Raw genomic sequence first — 23,591 nt, 5'->3', positions numbered from 1 at the left:
ACATTCTTCACATTGTACACAGAGACAGAAAGCATTAGTATTAACAAACACTCCCCGTAAAACAGTATTTGGCAGCACTTCCTCAATGTTCTCTTCTTCCTACCTTCATTTCACAGTTGACCATCGGAAGTTACAATTCCAGATATCGTCATTTTCAGCTGTTTCTGACACACAGGCAGCCGATTTGTTAATATAAATAATATCATCTCAGTTAAGGGAACTGCATTGCTTAGATATGCCAGACGCATAAGCAGTGCAGTGCTATGGTTTTGTGACATAGAAAGATGAAATGTGCTGAAATTCAGACCACTGATATACTGGTAGGCAGAAAGCAACCTTTCTTTTCACTGTCGTAGACAAAGTGGTTAAATGTCGACACACGTAACGAAATCTTCCGGTCTATTGCCGCAGAATGATGAGAAGTTTCTATGGAGATGCAGTTGTGATGTCCAAAAACGTAGTCAATATACTTAACTGGTCGTTTTAACAAATTCCTGGAAAGCTTGTCAAAGGACATTTGCATTTCGCCGCTACGTCCTGCCCAGCATAGTTGATACGTTGCTGCCCTTTCGCTTTTGCTACCATTATTTTGTTACCTTTGCAATCAGCACTCCTCCCCCTCTTCTGCGTTTATTTGGTTTCTGGCTCTCTGATTCCATTCTTTCACAACGAGAACCAAATTAGTCCATTTCATCACAATAAAATATGCGCGATTATCACGCTACAAAACAAAAGACGTGAGGAGAAAGGGGCCTCAGTCCGGGACTCCAAACCTTTCTGCACTCAATGAAGAATTCAATCCCCTGTTACCAAGGCTGTACCTGCGTGGACTAGGATCCTTTCTACGCACAAAGTTGCGTCTACATCCAGAGATTCAGAATCAGATCATAACTCAACATCGTTAAAACGTGATTCAGGTTTATTCTGTAATCATCGATTCAGTTTGTTTCCCTTCAGCAAAATTTCTTCTATTCTGTACAATTTCTTTCTGATCTCATTTCGACAACTTTAAAATGATTTCTCTTATGTTAAGCAGTTCTTCAAATTATTGTAACATTTCCCGATTTGTAAGTTGTCTCGACCAGGTTTACAAAATGTTTGTTTCTTTCCATGGCTACTGTCAGATGGTTTTACTCTGTTGTACAAAAATAAACTTTTACAATGTCGGTATAACTATTATGTAACTGTGACATGGATTGTTTTCCTTTTACCGAGTAAGTGGCCGCGCGATTTGCATTCGGGAGACAGTGGGTTCGAACTGCAGTTTCGGCAGCCCTGAAAATGGTTTTCCGTAGTTTCCTATTTTCACAACAGGAAAATGCTGGGGCTGCTCCTTAATTAAGGCCACGGTCGATTCCTTCCTACTCCTAGCCCTTTTCTATCCCATGGTCGCCATGAGACTTATCTGTATCAGTGCGACGTAAAGTAAATTGTAGCAAAATAAGGCTTTCTTCTGTTTCAGACGAAGTTACCATCTGTTCTGGTGGCTCCTGACTCTCAGCATGAGTTATACATCGCGACGTTCCTTCTGTGCGGTGCTGTGGCTGCTGTTCTGGTGGCGGCTACGGCTCTCTACGTCATACGTCGCCATGCACGGTCACGTGAGAAGCTCCAGAACCTCTCGGCGCCGGACACTGAAGCTAGCAAGGACTACCAGGTTAGTGTCCGTCATAATGATACAGATTTTATACGTCAAGTTTCAGCAGTAGGTGCGTGTAAGCGTACATCATGGCGTGATCTGTAAACCTGAGTAGCGTAAAGTGTGAAGGTTTAGTGTCACACAATCAAAAACAAATTACTTACCAGTGACAATAATCTCACGTGGATGCGTGGAGCGGCACAACACACTGGCAAAAGCCGAAAGGCCGGGATTTAATAAATGACCTAAATAAAATCCAGCTCCCCAAACAATATCCCATGAAATGAGGAACACAAGATGGCTCTTAATAAAATGTAATAATTAAAATTGAAAATGAAATAACAGCGACTTAAATGATGATTGATCGCAAATGACAAAGGTGGGATACCTCAATTCGTAGTTCATTGAAATAATAATTCATTCATTCTCATTAATTCTTGCAGAACGAAAATAATAGCTATTTAAATGTTTGAATCTTTCAAATTAAAGAAAGTAAATTCATTCATGGAAAATTGAAAGATAATCACATATCAGACCGAGCTTCGTCAATTAAATAAGGTAATTTTATTCCGGAACCCCAAAATTATCACCTTCATTTGGTGTGATATCATATCATAAGGGGTCTAAATAGCAATTAATGCCGGGCTGAGTGGTTCAGACGGTTAAGGCGCTGGGCTTCTGACCCCAACTTGGCAGGTTCGATCCTGGCTCAGTCTGGTGGTATTTGAAGGTTCTTAAATACCTCAGCCTCGTGTCGGTATATTTATTGGCACGTAAAAGAACTCCTGCGGGACTAAATTCCGGCACCTCAGCGTCTCCGAAAACCGTAAAAGAGTAGTTAGTGGGACGTAAAACTAATAACATTATTATTATTATTATTAATAGCAATTAATCCCAGTCAGGCAATTACACTGCTTGATAAAAAGAAAGATAAGCACCCGAAGGAGTGGTTGAACGTGAATGGAACTACATATGCTGAAAGACCTGTGCAATTACTGAACTGATTAGAATGTGCGATCAAAGAGACAAGGGCGTTGGCAGTTACAGGTGGAACGTGGGCGCCGAGTCAGTAGGTTGTCGCACACCCCTGGCCGCAGTGCATACCCTTGTGCGGTTCGGAATGGTGTCAAACAGCCTTTGGATCCTCCCCTGAGGCAAGTTCGTCCACAGTTGTTGCAGCCGTCCCTCCAGATCCTGCAGGTTGGTACTGGGACGGAGCCCCTTGCCAATGTCCTCCCACGTGTGTTCAATAATGGAGAGGTCCGGGGATCTTGCTCTAGGCAGTCCATAGACACTTGTGCTGTGTGTGGACGCAGAATGTCTGCGACTTATCGCTATCTGCCGAAGCACTATTAGAGGTGACCTGAACGCACGTCCTATGGCTCCCCACACCATGATGCCAGAGATTACGCCTGTGTGTCCTTCCACAATATGGGCAGGATCTGTCCTTTGTCCTCGACGCCGTCAAACCCACACACGATGATCATGGGAAGTTATGGGGAAGCGGGACTCATCACTGAATATGATGCGGCGCCAGTCGTCCTCTGTCCATGACTCCCGGGCAAAGCGCCCCTCCAAACGCAGGCGTTGGCGTTCTGGTGTCAAGGGTAACCGACGCATGGGGCGATAGGACCCCAATCCGGCGGATGCGAGTCGTCGAGACACTGTGCGGGAACTCACAGGATGTTGTAGAGTCTCCAGTACATGTTCGCGGATGGCGGGTGCGGACGTTACGGGATCCCGCAATGCTTGGCGCACCATACGACGGTTCTCCCTCGGGGTGGTGTTTCTTGGTCGACCCGAACCTCCGCGACGTGACTGGGTGCCTTCATGTACCCATTGAGTTCAACATCGGGCCAGTGTGACATCTGAATGGCCCACATGATTGGCAATTGCTCGATACGACCAACCAGCCTCATGCAGTCCCACAATGCGGCCTCTGCCAAATGCTGTCAGTTGATGGCCAGGCTGTCTAACGCGTCTGCGAGGCATCGCGGGTACTTCGTCCTCTCTGCACATCATGCTTGACTGTCTGCCTCACAGCAGTTGACTTGTAACAACGTATCAGGAACAGGACGATGCCCTCACGAATGCACTCTGGTGGGCGTAATACAGATTACAGATCCTTGTAAATCTAATAATTTACTTACACATCAATGGTATGCATGTATACCGAAATGGGATAATATTGGACCAGTCCTTCTGGGTACTAAACTTACTTTGTGAGGCAGTGTAATGGTGATAAATGATATAATTAAATGTTCCAAGATTCAAGTTAAAGATGTCGAAATAAAAATTCAGGAGGACACGCCTATACCGAACCAGTCAACATCAACGCAATCTTAGAATCATCCATCATTAAAACACACGAAACAGAAAAAAATACGCCATCAAATAAAATAAGGTAATAGACAAAAAACGAAGAGCATATTATTTCATACAATTAACCAGTATGAGATCTGTTAATAATTTTGAAGTCTCATTTACATCAATGTTAATTTCGAATTAAGCATCTCTGAAATGAACTAGATGGTAAAATATTAGGCCTAGCCTCAAAATGTAACGATATTGACAAGAATAAGATTGAAGGAATTCTCAAGAAATGTGATTTAAACAGTAATTAAAATTTTAACAAGTTTCAGACACTCAAACTGTAATACGTTAACAGAAGGAAATACAGTCCTAACCGTAAGGGAAGTAATTACATCATGACTTTAAACAACGCCGATACGACATGCTAATGGCGAATATAGCATTTAGATTTAGGCAATATGAAATACTTTATACATTTTAAAGATTTCCACTTACGCGTAGATAAGAAGGCGATGTTCCGGAATTAGTGAAGTTCAGATACATCATTGAAGTCTACTATTCTAAAGGGCTCTTAGAGCACAACAAATAACTTGCTCAAAATATAAGAAAAATGAGGAAAATAGGAGATTTAAAACTTCACCGACGTTCTCTCATCGCTAGTAGATATGATCTCATCCTGGATCATATCCAGAATAGCAGTTTTTTTTCATTTTAACGGAGCAAATATTACAACCACCAGAAGTGGCTTCTCTCCTCCAATCGAGTTATAATCCAACTGAAGCCTGTTTAAAAAAACTGCCTATGTGCATTGTCGCGGGTTAGGATAGCGGACACTTGGGGTGCCAGTCATCATCATCATCATCATCATCATCTGTTTACCCTCCAGGTTCGGCTTTTCCCTCGGACTCAGCGAGGGATCCCACCTCTACCGACTCAAGGGCAGTGTCCTGGAGCTTCAGACTCTTGGTCGGGGGATACAACTGGGGAGTATGACCAGTACCTCGCCCAGGCGGCCTCACCTGTTATGGTGAACAGGGGCCTTGTAGGGGGATGGGAAGATTGGAAGGGATAGGCAAGGATGAGGGAAGGAAGCGGCCGTGGAAGGAAGCGGCCGTGGCCTTAAGTTAGGTACCATCCCGGCATTCGCCTGGAGGTGAAGTGGGAAACCACGGAAAACCACTTCCAGGATGGCTGAGGTGGGAATCGAACCCACCTCTACTCAGTTGACCTTCCGAGGCTGAGTGGACCCCGTTCCAGCCCTCGTACCACTTTTCAAATTTCATGGCAGAGCCGGTAATCGAACCCGGACCTCCGGGGGTGGCAGCTAATCACGCTAACCACTACACCACAGAGGCGGCTGGGGTGCCAGTACTGGAGCAAATGTTTAGTTCACCGGCACGCCAACAGGTAATTCTTGAGTTCACATAAGTAAGTTCACACCAGGCACATTTCACAGGGGAAAGTTAATAAGATTGCCTGAAAAGGTATAATGAAACGCGATGAAACAAATTCCAAGGTAGATTTCGAAATGTGATGAAGTTCCTTAGTAATATAACATTTAGATCTGTCTTTACACGGCGAAGCATGCATTCCGTGAGCACAAACGCCGACAAACACATGCAAACAGTCGGTAAACGGAATGTTTAAATCAGGCCAATTACCTATGTAGGGGACATCCACTTCATACAATGTTCACAAGGCTTTTCACACAGTTATGCGAGTCACAACATCACGATCGAGAAAGAACGCCCGACTGGCAGGAAGCAGTCCTTCACCTCGTTACTGTATAAGCATGCGCTCCGTTCCAAATCACAGTATTGTTTGGAAAGTAATGCGGGAACAGCCGCATGTCGTGTTAAGCCAATGGTTGCTACAGTGATCTTCTGCCCAGCTTCACTTTTCTGTTTCACAAAATATGGAAAGGGTCACGTGTAGATGATGTTAAAGTTGTGAGTGGCCTTTGCTATGAACATGGACCTCGCTTAACGGCACAGTTTCTACGCTACGCATGTGGGATCAACCCACCTTTAACATGCTGCTCGTGGCCAGCTCGTTCACCTTATCTGCCCCCATTTGATTTCTTCTAGTTGTGTCTACGAGACACCTGTCACATCGTTAGACTGACGCCTATATACGCCAGAACGTACTGCGACGTTGTTGTGTGTGAGGCCGCCATTTTTAAAACCTATTGTATATGTCATAGACAGTGCGGGTAAAGAAATTTACAACATCCTCACACAAAGATCCGTGAGGACATTTTAACCCCTCCTTCATAGGAATCCCAAAACAAATTTGCCCTATACTTTGCGACTAAGGCATTTCTGGACCGGGTTCCCTGTATCAGATTGATACGTGTTCCTTCTTCCAGCGTCCCTCAAATTATGTATCGTCATCACGTACACACTCTGTATGTATAAAATCGTTCTTTGGTCCGTAACCTATGGATTTTCATCCCATATTTCATTCTAACTCCGATTTCCTATAGAAATTCGAAAACAGATTCATTTTATAATTGCTTTTTTGATATTCCGTGAAAACAGTCTAACATAAACTCGGTATTTACGTATCTCCTTTAATATTACTTCTATTGAAATGTTTTGCATTTAAAATGTAGAAGAAATATGTAATTTACAGTGTATGGTATTCATTCTTTATATGATCAGTTGTATGGTAGATAGTTTTAGTTGTTTATCTCATGTGCTTTAGTTACAAATGTAAGCCATTCTCTAGGTTATAAACTGTCCAGGAAGACACACTCTGCAATAGCTGGCAGCTCCTCACAGCTATTAGTTTGCGGGAGAAAACCATCTGCTCTCACACTTCAAGAAGTGATAATCACAAATATGGTTTCTAACTTTTGCCATGAAGGAGGAGCCATTGCAGAGATCACAAAAGTTCGAAAGTGTGTAGTGAATCATTCAGGATGACAATATGTCTAACCATTCTTGAATCACCATTGGGTATAGTGGAAATATTTATCTTAGTGAACATAGAAAATATGCAGTAAATAAATTAGAATAACTTACTTCCAACTCTTATTAAAAATGATCCAACTTCGCCTCAAACCTACTCCCTTCCCGAAATTTTAAAGTAACGTTTCACTTAGTGCCGACTTAGTTGGAATACTGAAATACTTTTTAGGCTAACTCACAGATTGCTCTTAGAGACATTTATAGCATATCGTTCAGTCTTGCATGAAAAAAGACAGGGTTTCATGGGTTAAAACGCGACTTGGTCTTCCTCTTGTTCATCAACGTCGGTATGCGGTCTATTCACCACGTTCAATGCTTTATCATCCTGTCCTTCACAACCTTGTTGTGCAGGGTTTGGAGGTATTCAGCTCTGTCATTGCCCAGGACTCGGCGCCATACTGGTTATACCACTCAAGACCTCCTTCATATTGGAATCCTGTCGGATGCCATTAAGCTGGTAGCCTTCATCTCCAGATATTTCTTTGTTCTCATCCTCCACTTTCTCGCCCGAGCAGATGGTTGAACGAAGGTAGCTGAATTTGTTGGCATCCTTCAGTTTATTTTTAATTGACAATGATTATGCACCTCTTTTCATTCTTGCTGATAACCATGGTCTTTTCCTTCTCCATGTTCACCTAAATAAATCCACTCATGTGGATGTTATACACTGGAGGCATACACCTCCGTAGTGATCGCATGAGGTAATATCTTCTTCTGCTACTTCCTCTTCTTGTACCATATCCTCATTGGATGACGGCTGTCACCAGGGTGATCTGGTTCTTGTTCTCAGCAACTCGGAAAAGAGTGGGTGTTACTGAGCCCATATCATTCTCGTAGATTCCGTAGATTCCTTCCTTCAATTTTGCCTTTTAAGATCTTCGAATGATATAGCCAAAGTACTCATGTTTCTTGATGTTTATGTTGTACATTATCTTTAGCACATTTTTCAGGCGTTGGAGTACTTCAGTGTTACGTATTCTGTCAACCCATGATATTCTGAGCAGGCATCCATAGCACCACATCCCAAAAGTTCTAAGTTTTTTGGTGGTGTTCTCTGTTAATGTTCAAGTCTCGGCACCATAAAATAAGACAGAAAATACATAACACCAAAGCGAACGGAGACGGAGATTAATCTTAAAGTCCCTGTTACAGAGAAGTTTGCTCATTCTCTTGAATATAATCCTTGTCTGTTCAACAGCATTGTTCCAGCTGTGATCAAGTACACTGCCGAGAAACTTAAAGCGTTGGACTTGCTCCAGTGATGTGCCAGCTATTGTCAAGTTAACAGGTTGAATGGCATTACTTTGGTCTTTTTCGTGTTTAAACGCAGACCTGCTGCTGCACTATGTCCGACCACACAGTTTAGTAATGTCTTCAGATCAAATGGGAGTGGGACACCATTCGATGGGGAGTTGTCAATATTAATGGGACTTATGGAAGAAAAAAGTAGAACCGGCTAAGTCGGCAAAGAGGATGCATCTGGATGTGCTAGGTGTAAGTGGTATTCGGGTAAGGGGAGATATTGAGGAAGAGATAGGATATTATAAAGTGTACTTGACGGGTGTTGGAAAGGGAAGGACAGAGTCTGGGTTAGGGCTGTTTGTCAGGAATACCATTGCAAGCAACATAGTCTCTGTTAGGCACGTAAATGAGCGAATGATGTGGGTAGATTTGTCAGTTGGAGGAATTAGGACGAGAATTGTCTCAGTGTATCCACCATATGAGGGTGCAGATGAGGATGAAGTTGACAAGTTTTATGAAGCATTGAGTGACATCGTAGTTAGGGTCAACAGCAAGGATAGGATAGTGCTAATGTGCGATTTCAATACGAGAGTTGGAAATAGAACTGAAGGATATGAAAGGGTGATTGGTAAATGTGGGGAAGATACAGAAGCTAATTGGAATGGGAAGAGTTTGTTGGACTTCTGTGCTAGTATGGGTTTAGCAGTTACGAATACATTCTTCAAGCATAAGGCTATTCACCGCTACACATTGGAGGCTAGAGGAACCCGATCCATAATAGACTATATCTTAACCGACTCTCAGGACCAGTTACTAGGGCACTCAGCTGTTGCCCATGGTTCACGAACTAGGACGCGTTTACTGTAACCCACACCATGAACCATAAGCATGTTTTTTTTAACATTACATTTTGAAAAGAAAAGTTTTAAGAAATCGGCCATGAACAAAATGTTAGGAGACGAAGCACTTTCACTACTTTTGAAATACACTTACACTTACAATCCTAAATGGGCTTATGGCCCGAAGTTACAGAGGCTAAGCCTATACTACAGAGGGTGACTAGATGGCGAAATATTAAGTTCCAAAATAGAATTAAAAATTTAGTGTTTTAGAAAATGATAGTCACCCCAACACCATGTTGAATGGGGATTAATAGCGGGCGAACACTCTTTATTCCCCAAGTTACATATTTCCCAGCAGGGATTTGAATAGAGTCCCTACACTAGCCTGAAAATTTACATTTAAATGGTGATATTGAACTTTAGAAATTTACATTAAGAATGAATTTGAAACCTTCCCCTCAAGTTAACTTTCTGGAGTTATCACATAAAAGATTTCTGCCATTACCGACGGGCAAGACCTCCCTTGCCTCTAATTACACCTTATGCACTCTAGACTGGAGCGATGAAGAAGACAAAATGGCCCCAAAACACCCAGCTTATATAGCAGAGGGGAAAGTTCCAGAACTCTCTAGGCAGAATGCCTGTACAGACCCTGAATTTTAATTGGCTGCAGAAATATTTACAAAAACTTCTGATTGGTCCATAACATAAGGAAGAAGGAGATCGTAGTAGTGCTGACAACTTCAGCACAAAAGAAAGCAATCTACAAACACTTCAGTTTAACAAACATATACAATAGAATTTTCCCTTGAAAATTGATTGTCCGTCCTCCACCCTCACCCCCCAGTGGGCGCATAAGTCGACAGTAGCGACATCTGAAGATTTAAGGTCCAAACTTCTTCCAGTACATAGTTTCTGATTGATAACACAGATGGCCTCCTAAAAGGCGTCAGTTCAAATACACGCGGAAGGTGTACCTCCGGTACAATTATTATTATTATTATTATTATTATTATTATTATTATTATTATTATTATTATTATTATTATTATTATTAGCAATTCCGCAACTTACTTGTAGTCAGCAATATATGAGTGTAAGCCCAGTTTCTTCATATTTATTTTTTACATTTCGCTTTACGTCGCATCGACACATATAGTTCTTTTGGAAATGATGGGACAGGAAAGGTCTAGGAGAGGGAAGGAATCGACCCTGGCCTTAATTTAGGTACATTTCCAGCATTTGCCTTGTTTGAAATGGGAAACCGTGGGAAACCATCTTCAGGACTGCCTACAGTGGTGCTCGAAACTTTCGTTTTCATATCTACCTCTTATGTACATTGCTGTACACAGACGTCCATTTCTTAGTACGGACTGCTTGCTTAATATCTCGAAACTTTTCCTCAATACTTCTTCGGAGTTCGATGTGAGAAATAAATTTGGACTTCTAGAAACCTACAAACCATTAAAATCATAGGTCATAGTTTTGGAAATGTTTCCCACTGGTTGAAGAAATACGTACGCTTGAATCCTTGTGCTGATTTGTTCCTGAGGCACAATTTCTTCTAACTGCCAGCAAATCGACCCACTTGGTCTTGATTGTAACAGGTTCTCTGGCATACCTGGAAGTGTCTCAACGATTATATTGCCCCGCGTTTATTCTCTTTCAATATGGGTTACAAAGGAGCCACCCTCTCCATTCTGGGACATGGCTGTTAGTTTCGAAATGTTTGGCACCACAACTTCTCCTTCGCAAGCGTCGTGGGCCACTGGTGGCCTCTGAATGGCTGTTGACACACTCTGTGCGCAACAAGCGAGGATATATCAGGAGCTAATGCATTTGCTGTTGTAATGCAGAGCGTGACTTTTATACCTTGGTGTTGAAGCACTGATCGGTCTTTATTCTTTATTAGATTCATGGCAGGAAAAGAATACTTTCAGCAATGCGCCCAACCAAACATAGACATGATTTCTGGTGCGTTATTGTGCAGTCTTGGTGTAGGGCACAATGCCAGCGTTACAAGCCGAGAGTTTCGTAATATCTATCCTTCAATGCCGTTGGATTTTCGAATTGCCGAACGACACCCCGTGAAACTGAAAAGGCTTGCTGAACACGTTAATTTTTGTTGCCATTGATGCTTTCCCGGCCCGTATTTATAGACATGATATAGGCTTTTGGGCTTATGCCGTGTCAAGAAAATAAGGTGAAATTATTTACGTTTCGCAGAGAACTTTGCTCTGCGTCTTCAGAAGACAATCTCAAGTGTTCACGAGAAAGGCTCCTCAGAGAATGAGGTTTTAATTTAGACGTTCTCATACAAGTGGAAGTGGTACGTTCATTCGTCACAAGATGGCTCACCGGACACGGTACATCTGGAGGACCTTGGCAGTTCGATCTGTGGTGTTGTGAATGTAAAGGTAGGCAGTTCCCTTCACTTCTTCCTTCTGTGAGTTTTGCTTGGTCGTTTATCCGGGATGCAAGGCTCTATGGATATGCAAATCGCTGTAACCATCACTCTTGAACGTGACTTTGAGTGTGTCCATCTCCATTTTTGTTCATGCCTACTGAGTTTGTGAAATTGTGCTACGAAAAACTGATGAAGCTGGGTTATCTTGCACACGCAATACACAAATACTGTCCCGAAATACAGTTATAAAGGTGGAAGTCGGTTGAAAAAATGTTCAATTTCCATTCCTTAGTCGCTTCTAGAATATACGGAGCGTTTTTGTGAACGTCGTGAGTTTGCCGTGTATGTCAACGACTGTCTGACCATTATCCTGCAATAATATATTCATTTTCTTTGCAAGTTGCTTTACGTCACGCCGACACAGATAGGTCTTATGGCGACGATGGGACAGGAAAGAGCTAGGAATGGGAAGGAAGCGACCGTGGCCTTAATTAAGGTAGAGCCCCAGTATTTGCCTGGTGTGAAAATGGGAAACCACAGAAAACCATCTTCAGGGCGTCCGACAGTGGGGTTCGAACCCACTGTCTACCGAATACTGGACACTAAAGCGACTGCAGCTATCGAGCTTGGTCGTACTGAAGTGAAAACACGCTGTAATAATACTCACAAGCAAATATATTACATGTCCATACACCGGTAATGAAGTTTCCTTCCATTTCAACTGAATTGATCATTAGGAAGAAGTAACGTTGCTTTCCTTTTCGGAAGAGTTTTTGCAGATGTTTCTTGCTTCATGAAATGAAAACTCACAGCCTGTTTTGCAGTCATTGACAGGGTCAGGGATGGAATGAATGAAGCCCCCATCTAGCGGTGAGGATAGGAATTGTGCCGGTTGCCGAAGCCTGTCGCACTCCTCTGGGGCAATGATTAATGACCGACAGATGAAATGAAATGATATTGGAGGGTGTTGCTGGAATGAATGATGACAGGGAAAACCTGAGTACCCGGAGAAAAACCTGTCCCGCCTCCACTTTGTCCAGCACAAATCTCACATGGAGTGACCGGGATTTGAACCACGCAACTCAGCGGTGAGAGGCCGGCGCGCTGCCGCCTGAGCCACGGAGGCTCCTTTCCTTGCTTCTTACACAACCCAACTGAATTCTACACATACGAATTGGACGAAAGAAGACCGTAATATTAAAATAGTGACCGGGTGAGTTGGCCGAGTGGTCAAAGGCACGCGGCTGTGAGCTTGCATCCGGGAGATAGTGGGTTCGAGCCCCACTGTCGGCAGTCCTGAAGATGGTTTTCCGTGGTTTCCCATTTTCACACCAGGCAAATGCTGGGGCTGTACCTTAATTAAGGCCACAGCTTATTCCTTCCAACTCCTAAGCCTTTCCTATCCCGGCTTCGCCATAAGACCTATCTGTGTCAGTGCGACGTAAAGCGATAGCAAAAATATATATACTGCGTTCGTCATTTAATACCAACTGCATTATTCGAACATGCCAGAATTCTACTTACCAGGTGTTACCCAAACAGATTTAGAACCCTACAGAAAAAAAAATATGCTTTACTTGCTCCCACCAATGTGACACTAGTGATTTTCATAATACGACAGTGGAAATACGTAAATCTCCCAAGTCACGAAAAAATCATGACTAATTAGTGCCAACCTACAAATTAACAGCAAGTAGGGTCCTTGAACTGTATGGCTAGCGACACTGAATCGAACACAACAGTAATAATAATAATTTCGAGGGGCTATTTCTAGCCGAGTGCAGCCTTTGTGATGCATACCCTCCGATGAGTGTGGGCGGCATCTGCCATTTGTAAATAACTGCGTGTTATTTTTGTGGAGGATAGTGCTATGTGTGGTGTGTGAATTGCAGGGATGTTGGGGACAGCACAAACATCCAGCCCCCGGGCCACTGGAATTAACCAATGAAGGTTAAAATCTCCGACCCGGCCGGGAGTCGAACCCGGGACCCTCTGAACCGAAGGCCAGTACACTGACCATTCAACCAACGAGTCAGACAACCAATCAGTTATAAACCAACTATAAATCACTGCCTTCAGTATTTAACAGTGGAGAAAGAGTAAGGTATTAGCTTACATGGCAGGGGCTATAGACTTTCAGAGTTTCCTGCTCATGAGTCTACCGAACTGGCGTGCTGTCTGATCACAGTGACTGTAGACTCGTTCAGAGTTTCCTGCTCATGAGTCTACCCAACTGCCGTGCTGTCTGATCAGTGACTGTAGACTCGTTCAGAGTTTCCTGCTCATGGGTCTGCCGAACTGCCGTGCTGTCTGATCACAGTAACTGTAGACTCGATCAGAGTTTCCTGCTCATAAGTCTACCGAGCTGCCGTGCTGTCTGATCACAGTGACTGTAGACTCGTTCAGAGTTTCCTGCTCATGAGTCTACCGAACTGCCGTGCTATCTGATCACAATGACTGTAGACTCGTTCAGAGTCTCCTGCTCCTAAAGCGAATGTATCAACCTTACATTGTATTTGAAAGGTAATATGAAAAAAAGATGAAATGCATCTGTCAATTGTAGCGGAGAGGTCGCTTTCAGCTTTAAAAAATTTAAAAATATTTTTGGGAGAAAGATCTAACGCATTGTGTGTATTGCAAATTGAAGGTGGAATTGTAAACAGGATTAATTTTGATGTCATAATTGATGACTTTGCTGAGAAGAAGTCTTGACGAAAAGAAGGTCATTCATGTGATCTTTTTCTTGTTGTTATTCTGAAGTGATGGTGTCTACCCATTACGTGTCCCAAACGCGACACCACGTAAGGCAGGCTTGTTCCTTCCCTCGCTCCGTTGTAGGTTTCCTTTTCAGGGCGGAAAGAAAACAGAAATATTTTTTTAAACGCGGTGTCTATGATATGTTTCTTCTTCGACTTATAAGTACGGTAATTCATTTATTGATTATATGTTTTGTAGTTTTATCGGGCAAAAACAAAATGTATTAAAACTAGAAACATCGAATGACGAAAACGAATGAGCCGGTGCCAAAAAGTCAATGATCAGGGCGCCGCCGCCAGTGACCGAACAATTATGCGGACTGGTATCGAGTTATAGCAGCAGGCTCTACTGCTTGGCACATGTACTCTTACCGGCTGATCATAATACTGTATGTGTTTGGCGCAGATAGTCTCAGTAGTGAGTCTAGTGTGTTTCGTAATTGCACTGATGTTCTTATTATTTGGTTTAACGTCGCATAGGTTTACAGCGATGATGTAGCCTATAGAAAAAGGCTAGGACTAGGAAGGAAGGGATCGTGTTATTTATTAAGGTGCAGCCGCAGCATTTGCCTGGTGTGAGAATTCGAAACCATAGATATTTATTTTGAGGCTGCCGATGATGTGGTTGGTACCCACTATCCTCTGCGGCCCGTAAAACACAGCCAGGTTTCTCGTCAATGATGCTGCTCTTAAGGTCACCCAGACTTAGGAAGGGCACCCTGCTGTAAGGAACGGCAGACAGTGAGGTTAAGCTCACACTCTTAGCTAGCGTTAAGTTAGGTTGGGTACTTTTCGAATGACCTTCGTAGGTGACGCTCCAGGAAGAGCAGCCGGGCGTTAAAAAGAGCAGGGCAGCCAGCGATGTTAACGCCGCATTCTTAGCTAGCGTTAAATTGGGTTAAATAATTTTCGAATAACCCCCGTAGGTGACGTCAAGAAGGGCAGCTGAGTGTAAAATTATCACCTAGGAAGGGCAGCCAGTGAGATTAACTACTCACCCGTAGCTAACGGTAAATTAGGTTAGAGCAGATGTAGGATGCAGCAGTTATGTAGAAATGAAAAGGTAAGTACAGGATAGGGTGGCATGGAGAAGTGCATCAAAACCAGTCTATGGATTTATGTCTCAAACAACAACAACAACAACAGCTTTAATGAACTTCGTAGGCAAGAAGGACAGCCAATTTGGTTAACTACGCTCTCTTACCTAACGTTAAATGAGATTAAGTATTTTTGAATGACCCTCGTAGGTGACGTAAGGAAGGCAGCCAGGCGTAAGAAACAGCAGCTGGGGAGGGCAGCCTGTGAGGTTAACGAGAGGTTAACGCCGTACTCTTAGCTAACGTTAAGTACTTTTCGAATGATCCTCGTACCACCGGAAGCCGTAAAAATATAGCAGCCGAGAGAGGCAGCCAGTGAAATTGGCATGAGGTTAACGCCCAACTCTTAGCTAACTTTAAATACTTTCTGAATGACCCTTGTAGGTGACGTCAGAAGCCGATAAACCAATCAATCGATAATCATTGCATTAATCAGTCAATCAGTCAACCGATAATCAGTCTATAATGTGAGGTTAGCTTAACTTAGCCGAGCGATCCGCAATTGCGGATGCCGCCGGAGCCAAGCATTTACCCTACTTGTGCGTATTTCCGCTAAGAATATTGTTCATAATGAAAGAATAAGTGGTTCAAATCCCGGTCACTCCTTGTGATATTTTTTGAAGGCAAAGCCGTGGCGGGACAGGGTTTCCTCCGGATACTCCGTTTTTCCCTGTCATCTTTCATTCCAATAAAACTCTCCAGTATCATTTAATTTCATCTGTCAGTCATTAATCATTGTCATAGGGGAGTGCGACAGGCTTCGGCAGCCGGGGCAATTCCTATCCTCGCCTACAGATGGGGTGTCATTCATTCCATTCCTGACCCAGTCGAATGACTGGAAACAGGCTGTGGATTATTGTTATTATTATAAAGGAAATAATTAGCCGTAAGATAACAGGGCTTGTACAAATTGCTTTCTTAAAATAATTCCTATAATTCTTAGTTTCAGGCGACTAAAATGGAATAAAAATGTAATGTTTTCTCCACAATCGCCGCCACTCCACTGCTCTTTGAGAATAAACATTATGTACCAGAAGAATTTCATGGCTGACAGATTCCTCCAGTTACGTGATAAAGCTACTACATTCCCCAGCACCCTATTACCACGACTTATGCCACAACCCACACTTTATTTCCTACAGGAATAAAAAATGAACAAGAAGTTCCTTTTATTCGGAGTCAGGAAATAGAAAACTTAGATAGATATACAGTAGATTAATAAGTAGCCTAGACGTTGAAGCCGCTGTGTTGTGCGGGCTGAAGCACGCTAATTGATGTGAGTACGTGTACCGTACTTCCGAGTTGATAACGGAGCGATAGCGCGCAAGTTTCAACTCAGTGTCACTGTGCCGCCGTCGAAAGTGGTGTATGTGTGTTGGATATTGAGCCCGAAGGCTGGATCTAAAATGGTGAGTAGGAGAATATTTAACAACTCTGTGTGTTTAATAACCATGTCTTAATAGAGTCATCAAAGCAGTACCAAAGGGGGCTAGAATTTTCCGCTGGGTGGGGCTAGACAAACTGAAGGAGTTAACAAAACCGCCGCGTTTTAGTTATCAAATTGATTTAATTTATCAAAAATATGTATAACCTTCTTAATGGTGTGCAGTCCGGCTCCATGGCTAAATGGTTAGCGTGCTGGCCTTTGGTCGCAGCGGTCTCGGGTTCGATTCCCGGCAGGGTCATGAATTTTAACCATAATTGGTTAATTTTGCTGGCACGGGGGCTGGGCGTATGTGTCGCCTTCATCGTCATTTTCATCCTCATCACGACGCGCAGGTCGCCTACGGGAGTCAAATCAAAAGACTTGCACCTGGCGAGCCGAACATGTCCTCGGACACCCCCGACACTAAAAGCCATACGCCATTTCATTTCAATGGTGTCCAGCTCCATGGCTAAATGGTTAGCGTGCTGGCCTTTGTTCCAGAGGGTCCCGGGTTCGATTCCCGACCGGGTCGGAGATTTAACCTTAAATGATTAATTCCCTTGGCTCGGGGACTGGGTGTTTGTGCTGTTCCCAAAATACCTGCAACTCGCACAGCACACACAACACTATCCTCCACCACAATAACATATAGTTACCTACACATGACAGATGCCGCCCACCCTCATCGAAGGGTCTGCCATACAGGGCTAGAAATAGCCACACGAAATTATAAATTATTATACCTTCTTAATGGTACCATTCGCTACTCAGCTAGTTATGTGGAGCCTAGTGATTGGCGTACGGCCACTTCCTTGTCTATCCCTTCCAATATTTCCATCCCCCTCAAGGCCTCTGTTCAGCATAGCAGGTGAGGCCGCCTGGGCGAGGTACTGGTGCTCCCCCCAGTTATATCCCCGACCAAATGTCTTACGTTCCAGGACACTGCCCTTGAGGTGGTAGAGATAGGATCACTCGCTGAACCCTGGGGAAGAACCAACTCTAGAGGGTAAACGAATGAAATACTATAAATAAATAAATAAATAAATAAATAAATAAATAAATAAATAAATAAATAAATAAATAAATAAATAAATAAATAAATAAATGTTCTTGTTTATACGTGTATTTCTACATTTTTATAAGGATGTGATTCAAAAAACGCTGCATGCAATTGCTTTGTTTAGAACGTTTGTAATATTTTGAATTTTGCGGAGTGCGTACAGTATAGCAAAATATCGTCCATTTTGTGCTAATAAAAATACAATATAATTTTAGTATTTGAGTAATCTGTGGTGTAGTGGTTAGCGTGATTAGCTCCCACCCCCGGAGGCCCGGGTTCGATCCCAGGGTCTGCCACAAAATTTGAAAAGTGGTACGAGGGCTGAAACGGGGTCCATTCATCCTCGGGAGGTCAACTGAGTAGAGGTGGGCTCAATTCCCACCTCAGCCATTCTCGAAGTTTTTCCGTGGTTTCCCACTTCTCTTCCAGGCAAATGTCGGGATGGTACCTAACTTATGGACACGGCCGCTTCCTTCCCTCTTCATTGCCTGTCCCTTCCTATCTTCCCATCCCTGTTCAGCATATCAGGTGAGGCAGTCTGGGTGAGGTACTGGTCCTACTCCCAAGTTGTATCCCCGCCCCTAAGACTGGCCCTCTAGGACACTGCCCTTGAGGTGGTAGAGGTGGGATCTCTCGCTGAGTCCGAGGGAAAAACCGAACCTGGAGGGTAAACAGGTTGAGAAAGAAAGAAGATTTGAGTAATGTTAGTTAAATTGGGAGCTATATCACATATCTTGAGGCACTTATATTGTAATTTTCACTTCATTCTTCAAGTTGTCTGTCATGAGTTACTTTTTCAACAAATGCGTAGAAGAGAACAATATTTTTTTCAGTTTTGCCATAATACCAAATGTCGGAGATTTTAATACAAATATATTCACTAAGACGTATAATTTTTGGGCCGATGACCTAGCTATTAGGTCCCTTTAAACAACAATCATCATCATCACGTATAATTTTAAATGAGGAAAATTTAAACCGTATAGAAAAAATTCCGGTTATATCTTAAATCGTGTACACAAATACATGTATAAATAATATTATGCACGTCTACTTACACAATTACACAGGGTGTTCGGAAATAACGTGAGCCGAGTATATGAGCGTTAGGACTTTGGTCATACTGATAAGTAATTTGAAAAGATTACGTCGATATCTCGCATCGTTGTCATTTTATGAGTTGTTGAAGTTAACCAATCAGATCACTTCGCGAGCGAATTCAGATGGGCTGTACGAGGCGGTGTTGTTAATCTGCACGTGGCTTGGTCGGGCTTGAGAGCCACGCCGAGAAATGAGCATCAAACACTAACACACCGTGGGTTTCAGCCAATGCTTGCTGCGGGCCGAGCAGGGAGGCCCTTATTCAAGTCCCTCCACTGGAGAAGTATATTTCTTCTATCGGCGCTCTCATTATTTATAAGTAGGCCTGTGACCAACCCGCTAACGCTCATATACCCGGTTCACGCTGTTACCGATCTCCACAATCCAATGAAATATAGCAGGTACCTCAAATAAATATCGTGTGCAATACATTATTATTACAATAGTTTTTATTGTTGTAATTCACATACTATGTAATACATTTTCTCAAAACTTGTGTGACTGGAGATCATGATCAAATTATCAATATTAACATTTATTAAGAAGTTAACTTTAGATGGTCGAAGACTAACATTGCTTCATATCTCTATTTATTTACCGCAAAATGAATTTTATACGTGGAAAACAAAGAGAACAAAAATGGGTACGCTAGATAAATGATGCTCTTCCTCGCACTTCTCTGCCCCTGAATATACGCAACGTCTGTTGCGTCTTCCTCAGGATGGACGTCCTATTTGTGAGCCTTCAGTTTCGTGCTTCTGAGTCAGGGATTTGCTATTTGTTAAAATCAGCTTGCCCAGGTACGAGTCTTATTAAAGGGCCGTCTTGCCTGCGCAGTTCTAAGATGCCAGGTAAGACGGAACACGGAAGAGGAATCAGACGCTCCCTTTTGTTGTCAGACTTGCGATCAGTTTTCGCTAGTCGTGCACGGATAACATGTTAGAGGAACTTGTAATTTACACCGCTCTAGCATTAGCTTTGAGATCAAAAGCTAAAAAGAAAAGGGCTAGATCAAAATGGGCAAAAGCTTGGTTACTTAAACGAGATATACTGTCGCATATAAATTTAATGAAAGATTTAACTCTTGGGCCAGGTGACTGGTACAATTATCTGAGGATGGACAGTGAAACGTATTTACACCTTCTTCACTTGGTAGCGCCCCATATCAGAAAGAGTGACAATGCAATGAGACGGGCAATAACACCGCATGAACGACTCAGCGTCACACTTCGTTTCCTAGCAACCGGTAGAAGTTACGAAGATCTGAAATTTTCCGCTGCAATTTCAACCCAGTCTTTGGGAGTAGTTATTCCTGAGACTTGCGCTGCAATATATAAGGTGCTCAAGAAACAGTCTCTGAAAGTAAGTAAAATTTATTTATAAGTTTCTTGTACAAGATAAAAGGAAATGTATTTCATGTTAATTTAATATAAAACAAGGTATAATGTATGCTTACAGTACAATAAGAAAGAATTATATAACGGAGTGTGAAAATTAAGTCTTCGTCCAACCAACCTAAAAACAAAAAGAAAGTACATTGGGTTAAATTATATTTTAGTTGCATGATTTAATAATAATAACAATAATAATAATTTTAATTTTATTTTGTTTCAGTTTCCAACAAAAGAAGATGAATGGATGTGTATTGGACAGCAGTTTGAAAGAAAATGGAATTTTCCAAATTGTCTGGGTGCGGCTAATGGAAAATATGTAAAAATAATCCCACCAGTTGGAAGTGGATCATACTATTGGAATTACAAAGGTTTCAACAGTTTAGTTTTAATGGCAGTTGCGAATGCTAATTACGAGTTCGTATATTGTGATATTGGAACAAATGGCCGAATTTCAGATTGAGGGGTCATTGAGAACACGGCATTTTATTCCAAACTAGTGAATGAAAATCTTAATCTCCCCTCGCCTAAGAAACCTGAGGATGCTACATATGAGTTGCCTTATGTGTTTATCGGGGATGAGGCCTTCTCGTTACGTAAAGACTTTTTAAAACCTTTCAGTCAGAAAGACCTTACAAATGAAAGAAGAGCTTTTAATTACCGCTTGTCACGAGCACGGAGGGTTATAGAAAATATGTTTGGAATAATGGCTTCAAGATTCCGCATATTTCACACGGCAATGAATTTCAGATTGGATCGAATAGAAATAGTTGTCTTGACTTGTTATGTTTTACACAATTATTTACGTCGTTCATGCAGTTCCTACGCGGTTGACATAGGGGATGAAATGGAAGAGAACGTAAACATTTTTTAACACCGTTACAATGTGGGCACAGTAGCCGTCATGGTGAAGAGGGCAAAATTGTGAGGAACAAGTTCATGAGTTACGTTAATGAAGAAGGTCAAGTGCCTTGGCAAAATACAGTGATCAGCCGATTCCTTAACCATTGTTGTGAACACATTATTTCTTAAACAAGATTAAAAACCGCTTACCTCAGTAACAGTTATCACTGAAGAAAATTTGCGAAGAGTTGTCCCACCGAGACGTTGGGATTAGAGGTGTGCGACGATGGCTCAGGACATACGTACTCATGTGGTGTGCTTGTTGATGGTGGATAGCGAGGATCAGTTACAACTCGTGATGTCCTATTTAATGTGCCCATCTGTGCTTCGAAAAGTACGTCATTCATTACTTTTCTGCAGAACACTGCCATTTCGTCGGGAAGGCTTTCCAGCTCTTGTGCAAGATGCTTGCCGTATGCAGAGAATTTCCCTTCGCTGGACTGCAATTTCGTAGCGACCAAATTCAGTACCTCATCAGACCGATCAAGCCTTATTCTCTTTCTGAACGACTGCCTTGATGAACATCCTCCTGACAGTGAAACTTCTGAATTTGATGCACTCACACTTGCAGTCTCATCAACGCCGTCATCATCAACTTACGAAGAAGTAAATAGAAATATTATACTTTCTGTTCTATACATTTTTATATTTTGATGTAGTGTATACTATTGTAAAATAAAATTTGTTTAATAAGTAAAGGCATATCTTATTATTTAGTATTTGGAACGTTATTATTATTATTATTATTATTATTATTATTATTATTATTATTATTATTATTATTATTATTATCTCTCCTCACCCGAGAAGCCTGATGTACAAATGTAGTGTAGGGGTGTTCATCAGATCTGTGCGGAGAATCGAACTCGGGCCCCGAGGACGGCAGACAATTGGCTAACCGTTACACTACGGAGGTTTGTAACGTTAATTTATAATCTTCTCCAATAATAATAATAATAATAATAATAATAATAATAATAATAATAATAATAATAATAATCTTCCACATATTTCACCCTGGCTCATTTGGATTTTTGGCCAGGAGTTTAAGGCCAGATGCCCTTCCTGACGCCACGTAGTTTTTCAGATAAAAATTCCTCCCTGCAGTCATGGGGATTCAAACCCCACACGCCTGAGTGAGAAGCCAGCAGCTAAGCCACTGCGGTATCACGGCCCCAATAATAATTAAAATAATACCGCAGAATCGGATATAACCCGAACTCTCTCATGTCTCCCGTCTCAGCAATAAATATTCATTTAACATATGATTGGAGTATAATTCAATATAATTGCAGTGAGAATTTTTCAGAGCTGAAAACAAGTTTTGCACACCCTCAGTGTTCAAAGGAATTTTGCAGATTCCTGTACTATTTCTGGATGTGGAATCCCACGAATCCTCCATGTAAATACCCTAGGGACGATAACATCTACGGTAAGCAATGAAGGGAAAATATTCGTATTTCCTTATGTCCGTTCGAACAGAGCAATAGCAGGTGAATAAAAAGAAGAAATACACTTTGACCAATATATTAGAAATAATTAAACGAGTTAAAGATGGAGAAACAAAGGCACGCATATTCGGTGTATTAGACAAATGCAGTCAGATAGCGAGTGTCCCCATTTGTTACATCTCTCATCGATTAAGCACTATGTACTTGTAGAAACGTACTCGACAATTCCAGCAGGGTGACTATTTCAGAATGCACAGTTCTTGAATCAGTTAAGATCTTTCTAAATTCAGTATAAATAGCATGCATTTTATTCCTTGTTTAGAGACACGGTATTGTAACAGTGCTTATCAAAACTGAAATCTATCACTAAGTACTAAATACCGTTAGTTTATTTATGCTTACCTCTTTTGGGGAATCCAAACTGCTCACGCTCTGGAAAGTTCTTGGTCCACTAAAAACCATAGGTCCTCATAGTACCATAAACTTGGTATATAATTGTCATCTGTACCATTGCCTGACTTTTGAAACTCCTTGACTTTCTTCAATTCTTTTCGACGGGTTCGGCTCGCCAGATGCAGGTCTTTCTATTTGACACCCGTAGGCGACCTGCGCGTCGTGATAAGGATGAAATGATGATGAAGACAACGCATACAGCCAGCCCCCGTGCCGTAGGAATTAACCAATTAAGGTTAAAATCCCCGACCCGGCCGGGAATCGAACCCGGGACCCTCTGAATCGAAGGCCAGTACGCCGACCGTTCAGCCAACGAGTCGGACATTTTTATAGGAGATTCAAAATACCAGGTTTCACGTTTGTAACCTTCCGTTTTTTATATATAAGTATCCTCATAAAAATAATTCAATCTTTTCCACTTCCTTTCACCCTTCCCACTTAAGTGGATTTTCTTAAAACAAAATAAAAAGTACGTGTTCCTTTATTTTGAAAGGAGATTCCAAATACCAATTTTCACGCCTGTAACATCTTCAGTTTT

At 42.1% G+C, this 23,591-nt stretch overlaps 1 protein-coding gene across 1 annotated transcript in view; it reads left to right on the top strand.

Annotated features, from left to right (window-relative positions):
• Positions 1–23,591, top strand: part of IA-2 (tyrosine phosphatase IA-2) — a 965,150-nt gene that overhangs the window by 693,250 nt on the left and 248,309 nt on the right. Inside the window, exon 16 of the mRNA XM_067142075.2 lies at positions 1,463–1,657. Within this exon, the coding sequence (XP_066998176.2) occupies positions 1,463–1,657 (195 nt within the window). The remainder of the gene's footprint in view (positions 1–1,462; positions 1,658–23,591) is intronic.

The sequence above is a fragment of the Anabrus simplex genome, chromosome 2 (genome assembly GCF_040414725.1).
Source record: "Anabrus simplex isolate iqAnaSimp1 chromosome 2, ASM4041472v1, whole genome shotgun sequence".
In the NCBI taxonomy this organism is placed as follows: Eukaryota; Metazoa; Arthropoda; class Insecta; order Orthoptera; family Tettigoniidae; genus Anabrus; species Anabrus simplex.
This window is presented reverse-complemented; position numbering and strand designations above follow the sequence as displayed.